This window comes from Arvicanthis niloticus, chromosome 23, assembly GCF_011762505.2.
Source record: "Arvicanthis niloticus isolate mArvNil1 chromosome 23, mArvNil1.pat.X, whole genome shotgun sequence".
In the NCBI taxonomy this organism is placed as follows: Eukaryota; Metazoa; Chordata; class Mammalia; order Rodentia; family Muridae; genus Arvicanthis; species Arvicanthis niloticus.
Window position 1 is genome coordinate 15,043,243 of NC_133430.1, and position 19,403 is coordinate 15,062,645.

Sequence of the window (19,403 nt, forward strand, 5' to 3'; positions counted from 1 at the left end):
AATACTGAGTTTCACACCAGCCTGGGCTACATGAGACTCTGACATATGTACACACATACATGTACATTCATTCATACATACATACATACATACACATATACATACATACATACAAAAATTACATGAAAATCAGTAATTTAACAAAAAGTTTTCTTAAAACAAATTCATTAATGGGCATTAGTTTTGAATCCAATTAATCATTAATATTCTGTATTAAAACCATCATCTTCAGCTGGACATGATGACACACACCTTTAATCCCAGTACTCAGGAGGCAGAGGCAGATGGAATTAGAAACCAGCCTGGTCTACAAAGAGAGTTCCAGGACAGCTAAGGTTACACAGAGAAACCCTGTCTCAAAAACACAAAAATATTTTGTATGATTCAAGCATACCTTATAGTTTCAGAAGATGCATTTGAAACTGTATCAATATACCACATAAATGAAATGAATGCATATTCTTTTTATTAAAGGGGAGATGTTTTGGTGCTGGGGATTTAACTGAACCCACAGCCTTACACATGCAAGTTTCTTAGGAGTCAGTCAATTGCCTTCTATGAACACATTAGTAAAATGCTGGCAGACCTGTAAAGGTTGTTGCTGTCTACCTTCATCCTTCATTCTTGTTTTTTACATCTGAATGCTAGGGGCTGGAGAGATGGCTCGGCAACTACAAGTACTGACTGCCCTTCCAGAGGATCTGGATTCAATTCCCTGAAGCCATATGACAGCTTAAAACTAGAACTCCAGTCTCAGGATCCTAATAATAACCTCCTCCAACCTCTATGGGAACCAGGCATTCACTATGGACACTCAGTCTGCTCTCTGGGGACCAGACTTAGCCAACTCAACACAGTATGCAGAATGTTTGATGTTTTTTAACTTTAAACTTAATTTTCTTGCTTACATTAACTCCCTACCCAAGATGATTCTACCATTTAACTGGTACCTCCGGGTGTCATGATAACAACACATTGGATCAGTTGACACTACCAAAATTGAATGTACAAGTAGACTTGATCTATATAAGCTTACTCCAAAACTGGGCATGATTCTGGGAAAAGAGACAGAGCAAAGCTTAATACACTCATGAATCACCATGGTATCCAATAAAACCTCATATTGTCTTATAGAAGTGTGTGCATCTTATAAAATGACAGTAGTTGGAACCATATTATGTATAATGCCAAAAAGTAAAACTCACAGATATGCTAATGATTATGATTTTTAAATATGTATATATTAATTTGTAAACAGTTATAGCCAAATAGAAAACTGGGAGCAAGCTAATAAAGCTCATTCCTAGCCAATCTTATGTCCAGTAGCAGGCAACCTCTGACCCCATCAATGGTTAAGATGCAGGAGAATTGAACACAAAGAATGCTATCTGGATTGCTCACAAAATACTTTTTTTTTTTTTTTTAAAAAAAGAGTTCTTTGCACACAGGTACAAATAAATAATAAATACTAGTCATTAAATTCTACCATGAATTATTAATAACCAATGGGCATTATGTACTTAGAGAAGAAATGTGATAGTGAAGAAAACATTTATGTTCACAGCAAGAAGCTAATAGTGAAACTAGGGAAGAATAAATGTAAAGTAAAATTGTGATCAAGCATAATACACCTCATATGATGAGTCTTCAGAAGTCACCACAGGCTGGTCATGCAGGATCTTAGTTAAATTATTATTGGTAATGCAGACCATACAATTACTGTGCTAATTTTTGGGGAAAAAAAAAGAAAAGAATACCAAATGATATACCTATAATTTTAAAAAGACAGTAACATTTTAGTAACATTTTAAGCTATTAAAAATCTACCTTTAAAATGTCTTTACTGAAAATCACCAAGGAACTCTTTACAACTAATTTTCCTAAATATTTCTATCATAACTCAAATACACATAACACTTCTTCTACTCCATTAGTAGGTAAAAATGATCAGCAATGAAAGCTCTGACATTTTCTCTCAATATTGACAAACATGCTATTGAGGGGAAAAAACGAGAAATTGAAATCTTATTTCATACCAACTTACTCTGACTTTGGGTAAGACTCTCCGAAGTGTCTCAGTAGGATTCTGTCGCATCAAAAATGGAAGATTTGCAATCACACTTGTTCCTTGGATATCTTGACCAGCACTTACAAGGAAAATGCAAATTTTTAAATTTAAAATTAGGAGCTAAATTTTTAATTTAATGGGTTAATTTGAAAAATGACTGCTTTTAATGACTTCCTTACAATGTTTTAAATATATTGTTGAGATATAAAAATAAAACCAGAAAAAATTGGTTAAATAAATCTTATAATAAATACATGTAGCTATTACAGTTATGTTAAAATAAGAATTCCTGTTTATATATATATGTTATTAAGTTTAACAATATTACTAATACTTTAAAATTCTATTACATTTTTCTCTGCCATCTGTCAGTTTGCTATACTTTATAAATATATAAATGATAAAATGCATTATGGCAAAATAGTAAAATAATAATCACAGCAACAATTAAAATAACATAGGCAAAAACACAATTTTGAGTACACTGTAATGACTTGTATAGACTGGCTCCATTAATTGCAAGAAACTTCTAAAAGATACACTCAATTCTCTAACAGGCCACTAGGACATTTTATATAATACCTTTTTGGTGTAACATGCATTGAGGCTTTGATCCCAAAATAACCTTTGTGGTATTCTAGAGGCCTAAATACTTTGGGAAAGTATTCAAATTCTTCTGGGGTGGGGGAGGGGAACACTTCCATGAACTAGCAATGCTTCTTTAAAGCACAGACTGAGCAACACAAGTTTGCAAGCACCAAGCACATCAAGTACTAGAGTGAAATGCCACCTAGCACATGGTGCAACATTTACTTTCATACTTGGTCCCCAGTTGGTAAAGCTATTTGGAGAAGGAGTGTCACTGGAGGTGGGCTTTGAGTTTCAAAGGAGCCATTCTAAGACTCCCTCTCTCTGCCTCAAGGTTGTATTTCAAGAAGTAAGCTCTCAGGTACTGTTCCAGCACTGCCTGCCTGCCCCCATGCTCTCCACCATTGTGGTGATGGACCCTAAGCCTCTGAAACTTGAAACTCTTTTGTAATGTTTTATCATAGCAACAGAAAAGTACCTGCAACAAGAATTATTCATGGCTTTATGAAATTTATGTGAACATTAAATATAAGGTGTTCAAGTAGGTTTTTTAGGTAATATTTTTGTGTCTTCAGAGTTGTGCAGGTTTGTCATAAGAAGCATGTTCTCATGAATGAAGCTGCCCTGCCATGTGGCAAGTCTTGGCCTGAGGCAGCACGGCAGACTATGGAAGACAAGGTATCGCCATCATTTCACTGTTCTTATCTTTATAATAAACCATTTAAAGATAACATGAAGGAAGAAAAGAGAGTTGCATGAAGTAGGGAACTATGCTAGCCTAGGAAGCTGGCCAGATGGAAACTAAAGTTCAAAAAAAAATTAGTTGTCATAGGTTGAAGGGTATTGCCTAAAAATAAATCTACATCCTAATCCTGAAATACTGGGGATATTCTTAATTTTTAGAAGAATCCTGAGATAAAGGCCAAGATACTCGGACACTCACTAGAATGTCACACTAAACAGGCCTACAATTCCACCAATTTCTTGATTTGGGGCTTCTGGTCTACAGAACTACAAAAACAATATACCTTGTTGTTTCAGGTTACCCTGTTTCTGATAATGTAGTCTATCAGCTACATAAACAAATACACTACTATTGTGATTTAAGTGTGAGTATAGGCCCATGTGTTGGAACACTTGGACCTCAAAAGGCAAAACATCCCATGTTCAACACTACAGAAAGTAATAAAAAAGGTAACTGTAACCTACTATTTGTCTATAAAAGAAAATTAAGAAAATGCATAAAATACAAAAAGATCGTAGGTCATCATTAATTATGAAAACATAGAACTGAGGTGATAGAATTCAGCAAAAAGTTGGAAAATGACTCAGCTTGAAAAGATGCTAATGAAACAGCCATTGATAACAAAAAAGGGAGAACTTAAAATACAAATGAAAAAGTAAAAAGTATATGAGAAAATTAACACCGAAGAAAGACAGCGAAGATACAACATGCTGACTGAAGAGTCCAAGGACGAACACCAAGCAAGGGATTTCACGTTTAAGTTTAAAATGTTTTTTAAATGGCTGTGGAGGTTTAAAAAAGAAGGGTCCCCATAAGCTAGTATATTTGAACACTTAGTCACCAGGAAGTGGTGCTATCTGAAAAAAAATTAGAAGGAGTTGGAGATATGATCTTCTTGGAATAAGTGTCACTAGGGGTGTGGGCTTTGAGGTTTCAAAAGGCCATGCCAGGCTTTGTGTGTGTGTGTGTGTGTGTGTGTGTGTGTGTGTGTGTGTGTGTGTGTGTTGTCTTTGCCTGTCTGTATCTACCTATCTACCTACCTATGGATCAGTATGTGGCTACATCTCCAGCCTCCAGCACCACATCTGCCTGTCACCATGCTCCCTGCTGTGATAATGAGCGAAGCCTCTGAAACTGTAAGCCAGCCCCAATGAAAAGTTTTCATTTATAAGAGTTGCTTTGGTCATGGTGTCTCCTCACAGTAATGGAACACTGGCTGAGACACTGGCACTAGGCCTAGATAAGACTGGCCCCACCAACAAAGAGCTGTGGGTGAGAAGGGGCTCACAGGGCCCCACCCACCACTTACTGCTGAACTACTGACAGCTAACATTCTGAGAGGAAGGAGGCACAGTATCCAGTTGTGTACCCACTTTTGAGCCCAGGAGGCTCTGATGGATAGTTCAAACCCATTGTCACACAGACCTTCCAGATTAAACTCAATGGAACACAAAGAAAACAAAAAGCCATGAATGTGGAAGAGGTTTATATGGAGAAGGGAGGGTGAATACTATAAAAATGTATGAAATGGTAAAGAAAACATTTTTAAAAAACAGGATGGCACCAACAGATTGGGAAAAGATCTTTACCAATCCTATATCCAATAGAGGGCTAATATCCAATATATACAAAGAACTCAAGAAATTAGACTCCAGACAACCAAATAACCCTATTAAAAAATGGGCTACAGAGCTAAACAAAGAATTCTCAACTAAGGAAATTCGAATGGCCAAGAAGCACCTAAATGTTCAACATCCTTTAGCATCAGGGAAATGCAAATCAAAACAACACTGAGATACAACCTCACACCAGTCAGAATGGCCAAGATCAAAAACTCAGGTGACAGCTGACACTGGCAAGGATGTGGAGAAAGAGGAACATTCCTCCATTGTTGGTGAGATTGCAAGCTGGTACAACCACTCTGGAAATCAGTCTGGCAGTTCCTCAGAAAATTGGACATAGCATTACCTGAGGACCCAGCTATACCACTCCTGGGCATATACCCAGAAGATGCTCCAACACATAACAAGGACACATGCTCTACTATGTTCATAGCAGCCTCATTTATAATAGCCAGAAGCTGGAAAGGACACAGATGTCCTTCAACAGAGGAATGGGTACAAAAAATGAGGTACATTTACACAATGGAATATTACTCAGCTATTAAGAACAATGAATTCAGGAAATTCTTAGGTAAATGGAAGGAACTAGAAAATATCATCCTGAGTGAGGTAACCCAATCACAAAAGAACACACATGGTATGTACTCACTGATAATTGGATATTAGCTCAAAAGCTTGCAATATCCAAGATACAATTCACAGACCACATGAAGCTCATGAATAAGGAAGACCAAAGTGTGGGTGCTTTGATCCTTCTTAGAAGGGGTAACAAAATACTCATGGGAGCAAATATGGAGACAAAGCGTGGGACAGAAACTGAAGGAGAGGCAACCCAGAGACTGTTCCACCTAGGTATCCATCCCATGTGCAGTCGCCAAAGGTAGACTGATGTGGATGCCAGGAAGCGCATGCTGACAGGAGCCTGATATAGCTGTCTCCTTAGAAGTCTGCCAGAGCCTGACACATACAGAGGTGGATGCTCACAGGGAACCATTGAGCTGATCATGGGGTTCCCAATGGAAGAGGGAGAGAGAAGCCTGAAGGAGCTGAAAGGGTTTGTAGCCCCATGGGGAGAGCAACAATACCAACCAACCAGAGCTCCCAGGGTCTAAACCACCAGCATGGGAGCACAGAGGGAGGGACCCATGGCCCCAGCTGTATATGTAGTGGAGGAAGACAGTGTCAGGCATAGGTGGGTGAGGAAGTCCTTGGTCCAGTGAAGGCTGGCCGCCCCAGTGTGGGGAAGATCATGGGTGGGGAGGTGAGAGTGGGAGGGTGGGTGGGGGCATATCCTCATAGAAGCAGGAGGGGGTGATAGCATAGGGGGTTCATAGGTGGGGGGGGAGGGGATTACATCTGAAATGTAAATAAAATATCCAATAAAAAAAAAAGCCAGGATGGCAAAATGGCTCAAAGGTAAAAGATACTTGCCTGAAAGCCTAACAATCTGAGTTCAATTCCTGGAACCTCTATACAGGTAAAAGGAGAAAACTAACTCCACAAGGATGTCCTCTGATTCCACATACATAAGTAAATATTTAAATTTTAAATTATAGGCTAGAGAGATGGCTCACTGGTTTACAGTGAGGACCCAGTTAAAATGCCCAGCACCCACATGGTAGTTTATATCTATCTGCAACTCCAGTTCCAAGAAATCTGATATTCTCTTCTGACCTTCACAGGCACTAAGCACACACGGTAGGTACACAGATATACACACAGATAAAACACCCAGACATATCAATTTTAAAATAATTTTTCTAAAGTTTAAAAAATGAAAGGATATACCATATTCCAATAAATTAATACAGTACAACCACCACTTAAACTGTTGAACTTGAAATAAAATTATTTGGGTATCAAAATAAAATAAACAAATTAAGAGAAAGTCATGTTGTCACTGGTTTTGATAACAATATAATATTAACAAAGCAGTAATGTTTCAGAGGCTGACACTGCTTATACTGTATATAGGAAAAAATAGGCAAAAAAGTGAACCTGAACCATAATTCTCATAATTGCTAACAAATACAAAAAAAAACCCCAAATTTCTATAATCAATTAATAACCTGGTTCTTCTCCTACCAGGAAGGAAAATAAAAAACGTAGCATGGATAACATAGTGAGCACCATTAGTAAATAGGGAACCAGGCTAACCAGTGGTCCAGTAGTCAGTGAACTCCCCCTCCCCTACCCGCTTCTGTGTGGGGTCCATATGACAGGGTATAAAGACATCTCTCACCATCACAAATATCCTGTTACCCAGCAGATAGAACCCAGGATGCTGCTAAACATCCTACAGGACAATTCCCCACAATACAGAAATCCACATTTCAACAACAAAAAATTACCCAAGAAACACTGCTTTAGGCAAAGCAACTGTTAGCTGAATAAGGTGACTAGCAGTGCCACAATGGCCATTTCCTATTTTCAGCTACATGCTCAGCTTAGTAGAAATTCATGAGTCCTGATGTCAAGAAGTACATGCAGGTTGGGAAACACAGCATGCTAGAGAAGTGGCTCTCAGACGTAGCATGTTGGAGAATCACCTTGGAGAACTTAGAAAAACTGAGCCAACCTCCAGAATCTGGTTTCATAGATCTTGCTGAGGCCTAAGGACTTGATTTCTCACAGTGATTCTGCTACTGTGGTCTGGATCTTGGAAGCCATTATAGTAGTTTTTTTTTTTTTAAATAAAAAATAATTTTAGAAAGTGTATTAGTTAGGTTTTTTGTCAACTTGACACAAACTAGAAATGTCTGGGGAAAGGCTCCTCAAATGAGGAAGTGCCTCCATCATTGTGCCTGTGCACAAGTCTGTGGGATGTTTTCTCAATGATTAAAATGGCAGGTTCCGGATCAGTAGAATGGTGCCACCCCTGGGCAGGCTGAAGAAACATGAGGAGCAAGCCAGTTAGCAGTGTTCCTCCGTGGCCTCTGCTTGGGCTTCTGCCTCCAGGATCCTGCTCTGACTTCCCTCTAAAGTGGACTAAAAGCTGTAAAATAAAATAACCTTTTCCACCCGTTACTTTTGACTATGATGTTTATCAGAGCAGACAACCTAGGCCAGGAAGGTAGAGAGATACCTGCAGTCACCACAGCTTGTAGACTGAGTGGAATGAGCCATGAGCACAGCAGTTTGCCCAGTGAAGAAGCCTATCCAGCACAAGTGCGTCTTTCTCATCTGTCCTCAATATTGATGTTATAACAAAGAACACAACCAACAGCAGCACAGGCCGAATGACTATAGTCTGTGCTAGCTAGTTTTATGTCAATTTAACACACAAACTAAGTATCTGAAAGGAGTGAGTCTCAACTGAGAAGATGCCTCCATAAGATCCGGCTGTAGGCAGGCCTGTAGGGCATTTTCTTAATTAATTATTGACTGATAAGGAAGGACCCGCCACATTTCAGGTAGTGCCATCCCTGGGCTGATGGTCCTGGGATCTATAAGAAAGCAGGCTGAGCAAGCCTTGAGGAGCAAGCCAGTAAGCAGCGCTCCTTCATAGCCTCTGCATCGGTCCCTGCCTCCAGGTACCTGCCCTGCTTAAGTTCCTGTCCTGACTTTCTTTTATGATGAACTGTGATGTGGAAATATAAACTGAATAAACCCTTTCCTCCCCAGATTGCTTTGATTATGGTATTTCATCATAGCAACAATAACCCTAGCTTAAGTCAGTCAGCTTAAATGCACACTAGAGGAAAGTGTGAGGAACAATTTGGAAAGGGTTAGCAATAGGACAAAAGAGTCATGAATAACAGTAGACGTGTCTGCTAAAGTGAAATGCTGAACTGGAAGTTTTCAAGGCTGTGAGTCTTTGATTACCTTCAGCTAACTTTGGTCACAGTCAGGATAAACATGACAATCATGTGTAGTTAACATGTATCTGCACAACCACCACTGAGTGGAAGGGACCCAGAACAATATTCTGTGTAAAAAAAAAAAATTACTTAATGCAGCATATACAATCTTTAAATAATTATTAGGTTATTCTTACCCTTTTTGTTTAGACAAATTACATTTCTAAGACTTCAAAACCTCCAACTTTCTACTGAAAGGCAAACATGAAGACATTCCTGGGCCGTCCCATGGCCCCTTCTGGCTAGTCTTTAGGGTGTGCTCCTCTTTAGGACACTCAGAAACAAAAGGATACAAACAATCACTCTAAGCCACACAGCAGGTAGCAGTCCATTTCTCACACATGGAGAAGAACTGGGTTAATCATCTTACTTGCACACCAGAGGTTAAGAGGGAAGAGGAGAGCATACAAGACTAAGTAAATGGATTTAGGACAGCTAGCTTTCAAATTCTAAATTAGTGTTACTAATTATGTGCTTTCCCATGGGAGATACATCTATTTTAAAATGCCTTTTTGATGATATATTAAGCCAGGCATTTGTTACTATGATAAAGTTTGCTTGTCACTACTGCCACTCCCTCTGCTGTGATAGTAAACATCATTCAGGGGACTATGTGACCAACTGACAGTTTCCACCCTCCTCCAGTTAAGAGTGTTTGGCCCAGAGCTTGTACTTTCCCATGCCTGGCACACACGTCCAGAACCTTAAACTCAGTGAGCTCCCTTGCTGGCCAGAACCCTTTGCATTTTTCCAAGGATAAGACCAGTTCTACTCTCCTTGCAACTCCAATCCCTCAGTTCTGGACTCTCCAGTTTCTAACATTAACATTCCCCCTGGTTTTCTTTCTTCTGTGCCAACCTACTCTCACAACTATGTCAGTTACACTTTCACCAAAAGCATTGCTTCTTTGCTTCCCCCGCCCCCAATAACAAGATAAAATAATGGTATACTACATGCCAGGCCTGTGCTAATAGACACCTGACTTACTTCAAAGTGGTTAATTCTCACAGCAATCTCAACAAGTAGTTAGATACTATCATGGGCTATATCCTATTTTCTCTTTAGAAAGATAAAGATTCTACAGCTATCCATCCTGTACAACTCAAAATATATGCTGTCAATCACTACACTACACACTATACACTACACACTACACAGCCTCTGCTATGTTTGAATGTGTGGATGTGCACCAGCTCATGTTGGGACCCCTAGTCCCCAGATGGGATGCTATTTGAGGAGGTCTCAGAACACTTAAGAGATAGAGCCATGGTGGCAGATGTGGAACACTAGGGGGTCAGTATTTTAGAGTTCTGATCTAGCTACCTCTGCTCAGATCTGCTACTATGATGTAGCACACCACAAGTGCCCCACCCATGAATAAAGCCACCCACTACTCTACCTCCTCCATCATCCCTGTGAACCACGAGTCAAATTCTTCCTTCACTGAGTCACTTCTATGATGTGTTTGTCAGAGCCACAAGAAAAGTAGTTAATACAAGCCAAATGAATAACAGATCAAGCCTATCCTGCCACTTTATTCATCCACTCTGGCTCCTTACCTGAGCTATGCAGCCCACCACTGTAGCATGATACACAAAGTGATAATCAACTTGAGAGTCAAGGAAGGAAGGTTGATATATGTGTGTATATGTCTGAGTGAGGAGGGCAGAACATGGTAGCACATACCTATAACCTCAAGTAACAAAGAGAATGAGAAGGATAGAAGTTCTCAAGGCTAGCCTGGGCTATACAATGTGACTCTCTCAAGAAAAGGAAGGAAGGAAAGAAGGAAGGAAGGAAGGAAGGAAGGAAGGAAGGAAGGAAAAAAGGACACAAAGAGGAGAAAGAGGGGAAGGAGGGAAATTCAAAAAGATTTCTAGTCTCTCAAAATGAAGCTTCATGCTCTAGTTATGAAAGCGTTGTCCTTGCCGGGCAGTGGTGGTGCACACCTTTAATCCCAGCACTTGGCAGAGGCAGGCAGATTTCTGAGTTCGAGGCCAGCCTGGTCTACAGAGTGAGTTCCAGGACAGCCAGGGCTACACAGAAAACCCTGTCTCGAAAAAAAAAAAAAAAAAAAAAAAAAAAAAAAAAGAAAAAGAAAGAAAGAGTTGTCCAATCCCATCAAGTGACAATAGGCCAAAACAGAGACAGGGATGTAGCTCAATGGAAGAGTGTTTGCCTAACACTTAAGGAGCCCTGGGTTTGCTTCCCAGCACTTACAATGAATCTATAGTCTTAAAATTTGTCACTACTCTGGTATCTTATTCCAACCATCTAAAAGTTAAAAATTCAATGAGAAGACAGATTCCTATAATATTCCCTAAGAATATTAACTTCATAGCATAAAGTCCTCTCTTTTCCTGGCCTGAACAATCTGACTAGTTTACTTAATCCTAAACCAGTTACTAAAGAGAGAAGTGAAGTAGATGGTACCCCCAAAAGATAGGCTGACATGTCACTACTGTATCTGAGAACCCCACTCAGTACTACTATTTGACAAAGCTTGGGGTTTGAATGGCCTGTGTTCCATACAGAGCCAAGGAGACCTTACAAGTGGCTCTCACTCAAGATCAAACACAACACATAAATCATTGACACTGTGTTTGAATTTATGAGGAAGTGGGTGCCAAACAGCCCTTGCTTTGCGATCATAACAAAAACTAAACCCCAAATAGTAATTTCTTTATTCATAAAAATCAACATTAAATCTTCAAAATATTGTCTTAAAAGATTGATAAAGTCAGAGAACCATCAAACTTGATTATAATCAAAATATATAAATATAATCACCATATATATTTTTTAAAGATAACTAATGCAAGTGTAAAAAAATTAACACTGAAGGCCCTGCTTACTACATGAGGCAAAGCACTACCCATACAGTATTTCATTAATCGTTGCACTATAGAAGAGATATGTTTCTATAGTTTAAAACTGAGTAAACTGAGACCCAGGAAGGACACAATGGCTTGCTCAAAGTTATCAACTAGTAAAAATTACAGAAAGATTTCAACCTACAATTTCTAAGTCCATAATATTTAGCAAATCTCAGATCACAGTGTCATAACAAGAAACAGATTAAGTCAACAAGAAAGAAAGAAAGAAAAAAGAAAGAAAGAAAGAAAGAAAGAAAGAAAGAAAGAAAGAAAGAAATTAAAAATTAAAAAAAAAGAAAGAAAGAGAGGGGGAGGGAGGGAGGGAGGGAGGGAGGGAGGGAGGGAGGGAGGAAGGGAGGGAAGAAACCAAGCTAGGTAAGTTCTCTCTCTGGGCTGGAGCTTAAAGGGGAAGGATTTGCCTAGTGCCCTGAGTTTGATCCTCATTGCCACTGAATAAAGGCATCTCTAAGCTGATACTGCTACAAGAGTTGTCAGATGGCTTATTTGATAACGTCACTGCTAGTAAAAATTACTTTACTGATGACTCCTGATATGTGCCCTCTACTATCAAAACACTACGTTTGCAGGGGGCAGAGGCTGTGTTTGCTATAAATGGCCATAATCCTCAGCTTTATTAAACATTAAATAGCTTCTAGCTGTAGAATGGCCTCCAACTACCTAAAATTGAGCTGGTTCTCTATCTTCCTCTCTTTACAAAGGCACGAAGCAGCTCTTTGACTCGAAAACATATATCTTGGAATTAGCTTCCCTCTCCTCACACTTCACAGCAAACCTTACAACACTCTACAGCAGGACAAAACCTCTACTTGCCCTAGAATAGAACTAACTTATAAAATACAAGCACACCTGAGGTATCATTAAATTTTATTTTTATGAAATTTACTTTGAATTTTTTTCCATTTTGTAATTCCATATTAAGATTATTTTTGGTGTTAGCATTGATGTTTTATTAGACATAGACATAAAATCAGTACTGTTAAATTTTTGTTATATATATATATTATTAATAATCACACACACAAATATGCACTTGTATATAGCCAATCACAATGTAAAATGTATTCCTATTGGCGAGCATACAGGCAGAAAAGTATAATAATGAAGATCAAAGTTCTATAGTGTTTTGCAGAGTAAATGGGAAGTCATGAAGGACTACTTTCATTCCTGAGCTGCAGAGGTAGAGCTGAAAGGCACAAAGATATGCAAAGTATGAAGGTTCCTGGAAGCTCATTCCCTGTTAGAGTTTTTCAAATAATGAGATGCTTTCCCCATTCATTAACTAAAAACTTTGGAAAGAAAAATCCTTTCAAAATGCTTCTAAAACATATTTTTGGCACAGCAGGAGGGATAGATGAACCAAGATGATTTAAGAGAGAAGCTCAGAAGGGAAAACAAAATGGCAAGCAACACTTGGAATACAGAGACCTGAAGCCTGGTATCAGAAGAAAGGGGTGGTAAGTAGCTACTGCAGACAAAGGAAAAGACCCAATTACTGAACCTTCAGAAGACAAGTGGACTGACGGGGTCAATCTTGCAGGAAGTATTTATCCAGAACTGCTGGGTACCAGGCACCGTTCTCAATCCTCCAGCACAATCTAATAATAGACTTTGTCAGGCAGCAATTAGTGGCTGGGCACTTCAGAGTACTGATGGGAAAGGAAGAGCATGCAATTGAAATGGTTTAAAAGGGTAGTCTGGCTTCAATAAAAAGTGAACACATTTAGATTAAAAAGTGATGAATGCGATTTCACATTTGGAAGGACAGCAAGACAACCTAAAGGAGTCACCTTGTAGAAGTACAATACCAGAGTTCCAGCAAAGTACCTTGGCCTGACGTTCAAAGGAAAAAAGTCAGGAGCAGCTACCTACAGTCCAGATTTGAAAATGATATCATGGAAATGGTGGCTAAAATCCAGAGTGAATACTATGAGCCACACAGATATCCCAATAATGCATAATATTTCCTGCCTGCTCATATGACTGATGTGCTGGTAAATAAGACACTGAGTTGGAAGAAACGTAAGACAAACAAATCAATTATAACACTTAGAGATCTTGAGTCAACTAAGTCAGTGTGCAAAACCTGTGTGCAACAATGACCCTTCTCCCTAATGCTAATGAGACACAAAGGGACCCAAGCCTTCACTTTAGGCTTTAGGCTGGGGAGTTGTTATGTATGTGAAGAATTTGAATTTCCTTTACTCTGCCTATACTCAAAAGAATCCAAGTCAGCTGCTGTGGAGACCAGCAAACCCAACTTTAAGGATGCACTGCTAACAATCCCCAAGTTACAGCCTCAGCCTAGGTGCCCATCAATGGATGAAAATGAAACATATGCATGTATGTATGTATGTTTGTATGATATATATGTGTGCGTGTATATACATACATACATACATACATACATGAAGACAAAGAAAGATGAAATTATGTCGTTTGCAGGAAAATTGAAGGAACTAGAAATCATCATCTTAGTGAAAATACAGCAGTTCCACAAAGACAGGTACTGCATGTTTTCTCTCATGTGTGGAATCTAGGAGATGAGGAAACCTGAAAGTAAGAGTGAAATTATTAGGGATATACACTGACAAATGGGGCGGGATAAGAAAAACTAATAGGGAAATATCAAAGTACATTCTAGCCATGTAGAGAAATCCCTTATTTGGTAAAAAGTCAATGTACACTAACTTTTAACATGTCAGTTTCATACAGTCATTATTGTAAGCCTCTTCTGATGGTTTTTCAAATATTTTTTAAATTTTATTCTATGTATATGTTTTCCCTACATGTGTGCATGTGTACCACATGTGTGCAGTACCAAAAGAGGGCCTTGGATCCCCAGGAACTGGAGTTACAGACAACTATGAGCCACAAGTGGGTGCTAGAAATCGAACTTGGGTTCAATGACAAAACAGTATGTGCTTTTAGCCACTTAGCCAACTCTCCAGCCCTTTGATTTTTTTTTTAAATGGCCAAAAGCTATCAGGGATGGGTCAGAGAACCACTTAATTGACAGTTTTCAAAACTTTGTATCTGGTTACTTAAAGCTCAAGTAGTCTCTTCTGGGTCAGTCACATGGCTCTGCAGACTAAGGTACTTCTTGCCAAACCTGACAACCTAAGTTCAAGCCCTGGAGCCACATGGAAGAAGGAAAGACCCATTCTCACAAGCTGTCCCTGGACTGTCACATGTGCTGTGACATGTGTACATGCATGTATCACACACATGAAAAATACATGTAAAAACAATTTTAAAAAGAAGTCCCTTCTTTGGTAATCAGAGGAACTGTCACCATGGCAGCTGGCTGCTTTGAACACTATGACTGTCCTGAGGAAACTCCACTGCAACTGTAAGGAACACCCCAGCTGCTGCTACAGTCCTCACTTCTGTTCAGGAGGCTCTGCTCAGGAACAAGCCCTCCAGACAATATGCAGTGACCCTGCAGCTAACCTCACTTAGGATGTCCCAGAAGGGTACACCTCCCCACTAACTCATCGAAAGGCCTGCAGTCCCTGTTTACAGACCTGTGGTTGGAGTATATATAAAGCATGTGACTGGGACTAGGAGCCAGACACTGTGATTGGTGAAAGGCTGCTCACAAGTATGCCAGGCTCCTGTGACTATGTAAAACATGCTGCTTTTAACTCTTTGCAGAATAATTCCAGTGGCTTCTCTTTGGTACACTGCCCTCTATACTGCAGCACTAGGCTCCAATAAAGGTTTGTCTCAAATGGACTAATTGCCTATTTGAAGTTTTTACTAACAGGTAGAACAGACTGGGCAGGTAATTCCAAAAATGGATGAAACCTTAAACTTTCAGCCCCAAGAACCCCGTAGCAAGCAACTAAAACTTGCCACAGAATGACTTACTCATTCAGCACTTAAAAGGTGGCTTAAGAGTTCCAGAGAGCAACACGGAGCACAGACTAAGGAATGCGATAATAAAGGACCACAGAATGAGAGAGCACAGAGCAGAGGGGAATGCAGACAGAGTTGCCAAAAGGGTTAAGAAGCAAAGACCCTTTGCTCAACAACCCAAGCTCAAAGGCTACAAGACTCGCAGTTGGGTGCAAGAAGCCACAGGCACTCACAGTCTAAAGCAGTAAACCACTGACCTGCGCACCATGCTACAAGTAAGCCTCTCTGGTCTAGAAAGCTTGGAGTCATGAGTCCCTAGTTCTCAAGGCTGGAGGGCTATGGCTTCTTGATAGCCTGGCCTGCCAGCCTCTGGATCTCAGGAGCTCAGGGATATCACACTATGGAGCTGCTCTTCTCACCTACTCATGGTATCTACGCAAAAGGACCAAAGAAACTGTTGGCCAGCCATCTGTAACATGAAAGACAGCAACTAGGAAACTCGTTCAAAGCCATCCAACTATCGGGGTAAAAGAATAATTTCCATAAAACAAGAGTCCGATTAAACAGTTATCTATTGGTCCTCTAAGACCTTTCATGAGTTCCTAAATAATTCTTCTCTACATTTCACACCTGCATATTTTCCTTAAAAGAGTCAATTTTCCTCTTGATGTTCCTCATAGTAAAGTAAGTATTTTAGGCAAGTCTACCATTTCTTTTAATAATACATAAAATATTAATATTAAAGATAACCTATAAAAGGGGAATTTTAAGCTTCACTGAGGTATTAACTGATAAAATTTATATATATTCAAAATATACAACATAGTAAAGTCTTACCTCTTATAAGGTAAACTGACAGCTTACAATCATACAAACATACATGCACAAACACACAGACACACAGTCATCAGGATGCTTTGAGAAATGTACACACTGTGGCGTGGTTACCAGAATAAAGCTAATTAACATATCTATTACCTCATATATGTTCTGTAGCAAGGATGCAGTAGTGTTGTATAAAGACCTTTGTGCCACTATGGACCATACATATGACAGTGGTCCAGTAAGATCATATGGTCTATCTATGCAGTCATTTAATTTTTACTAAGTTCAGGAACAAAAACTAAATACAAAGCAAGGAGAAGGAAAGAAATAGCAGAAAGTAGAGCAAAAGTCAATAAAACTGAGAACAGCAAAGTCTAAGACAAAGCTGTCAAATCAAAAGCTGGTTGGCAAAGCTTCAGCTATACTGAGCAAGGAAAAAGCAAGAAAACACAAAGCACCAATCTCAGAAACCGTAGGGCTGCACTACCAGTCACAAACACTGAGAAGGCAATATGGAATACCAGCATAGCATAACCCAATTTTCATAACTTATACAAAGTACAGTAAGAACTTAACAGATTACCAAAATTCATTGAAGAAGAAACAGATACTGCATATAGTCCTATATCTATTAGAGAAGGCTACAGGGTTTACTAAGAAAAGAACTTTCAAAACAAATTTCACCACTAGGTGGCTTAATTTATAAAATCTACCTAATATTTGAGGCAAGAGCACCATCTCTATAAAACTGCATCCAGAAATAGGAAGTCCCTTCTCAATATACTTTCTGAATGTTATAAGTAGGCAAAGATCACAAGAAGGGAAACTACAGGCCATGGCCTCGCATTACCATGGATAAAAAGTTCTAGGGGCTGGGAACCACAGCACATGTCTGGGAGGTGGGTATAGGAGACTCTGGGGCTCACTCTCTGGCCAGCCAGTCCAGCCAAATCCACAAGCTCTGGGTTTAGTGAGAGACTCTGTCTCAAAAACTAAGATGGAAAACAATTAAGAAAGATACCATCAATCTCTGGTCGCCACATGCCTGCACACATTCTTACACATATATGGATATAGAGAACAGAGGAAGGTCCTCAACAAAGCATTAATCCAGAAACACCTAACACAACCCTTTCCTCCCCAAGTTACTTTTGGTCATGGTGTTTCATCACAGCAATAGACATCTGTAATAAGCAAACATATTTACAAACAGTAATCTAGGATCTTATGATGTTACTTTAAAGCAAATCCAGTTCATCACATATCACAGAAGAACTTCAGTGATGGGCTGGAGAAGGGCTGGATGGCTACAGGTATTGCCTGTTCTTTCAGAGGACCTAGGTTCAATTCCTAGCACTCACACAGCAGCTCATAACCATCTGTAACTCCAGTTCCAAGACATCAGATGCCCTCTTCTGACCTCCAAGGGTACCAGGAATGCACATGGTTCAGACAGACAGACAGGCAAAACGTCAATACCATAAATTAAAACTCTCAAAGAAGTTAAGAAGTTCTGTGGTAGTTTTCACTCCATCAGGGTTTTAACTCCTCAGTCTCATTTTTATACTTGAATACATAAACATCTGTATGCTACCTAGAACTCATTCTACCCCAAATACTGCTAAACATATATCTACAATTTGTAAAAAACTCTTTAGAAAAAAATTTAAAATTTAAAAATTCAAACCCAATTTTTCCGGGTTAGCAAAATGAGATATCTGTGTTTGATTATATCCCATAATCCAACTCACAACGAAGCACGGCCGTTTTCTCAGATATGGATAACAACCTTTTCATTTTATTTTTGAAATTATAATTAAAACATTTCTCCCTTTTCCTCCCTCCAACCCCTCCTAATGCCTTTTCCCATTCTCCTTAAAATTCATGATCTCTTTTTTTTTTCCACTGTCACTGCACACTGTATCTGTATTCCTAAACATAATCTGCTCGTCCATACCATGTCATTTCTATGTCTTTTCAGAGTTGACAATTTGGCACTGGACAACCCATTGTCGTGCTCTTCCCTGGGGAAGACCACCTCTGCTGCGCCCAGTTTTCCTCAGGTGCCTAGAGTTCTTTGTGTAGGGTTGAGGTTTTTCCTCTCCACTTTGGCTCTGAGGCTGTCCATCTTGACGTTTCACCCAACAATGGTCTCTACTGGCACCACCTAGTGGTTGAAATGTGAAACTGCTATCCAATCTCCTCTTAGAATCAAAGACAGGTTCTCTCAGGCTCAGCCCATCTCTTAAAGACCAGGAGGAGAAACAGGAAACACAGCAACTGAAGAGCTTAGGTTACAGAAACAGAAGCCAAATATCTGATTTTACAATAGCAAACTGGCCCTTACTTCAGACATATTGAAGAAACATTAAGACCTACTCTTACCTGTAGCATTTACAAACGTTAACTGAAAATGGAGCATAGATCTAAAATGCAAAAGCTAAACTCTTAAAACCTCTTCAAAAAAGAAAAAGAAAAAAAAAATCTTGGCGACTTGTTAGGCAAAGATTCCCTACAAATAAGACACAGAAAGTACTAACTATAAAGAAGAACATCAATTAGCCATGTCTTAACAAAATTAAAAGGTCGTACTTTTCAAAAGATATACTTAAAAAAATCAAAAGGTAAGCCACCAGCTGGAAGAAAATATCTGGAAAGGATATCCAATAATGAGCAAAGATTCAAACAGATGCATCACCAAGGAAGACTGCTTATGGCTACTTCATAAACAAACATGACCACCACTGGCCATTGGGAAATCCAAACAATGACTATTATGAAATTTCATTACACACACACTGGCATGGCTTAAAATTAAAGAGACTGTTCATACAGACTGACATACATAAAATAAAATCATCACTCCAGCGCATTTGGCTACTTCATAAAAGTATAAACGTAGACCCTGCATACAAACTGGTCAGTCCAGTTCTAGAACTT

General features: G+C 39.3%; 1 protein-coding gene across 3 annotated transcripts in view; it reads right to left on the reverse strand.

The window, feature by feature from the left end:
- Positions 1–19,403, reverse strand: part of Ppp4r4 (protein phosphatase 4 regulatory subunit 4) — an 87,793-nt gene that overhangs the window by 56,736 nt on the left and 11,654 nt on the right. For all 3 annotated transcript variants that reach the window (XR_013106637.1, XM_076921303.1, XM_076921304.1), the window contains exon 3: positions 2,045–2,147. Coding sequence is in view for 2 of the 3 variants with exons in the window: in XM_076921303.1 (XP_076777418.1) it covers positions 2,045–2,147 (103 nt within the window). In the remaining variant the exon portion in view is untranslated. The remainder of the gene's footprint in view (positions 1–2,044; positions 2,148–19,403) is intronic.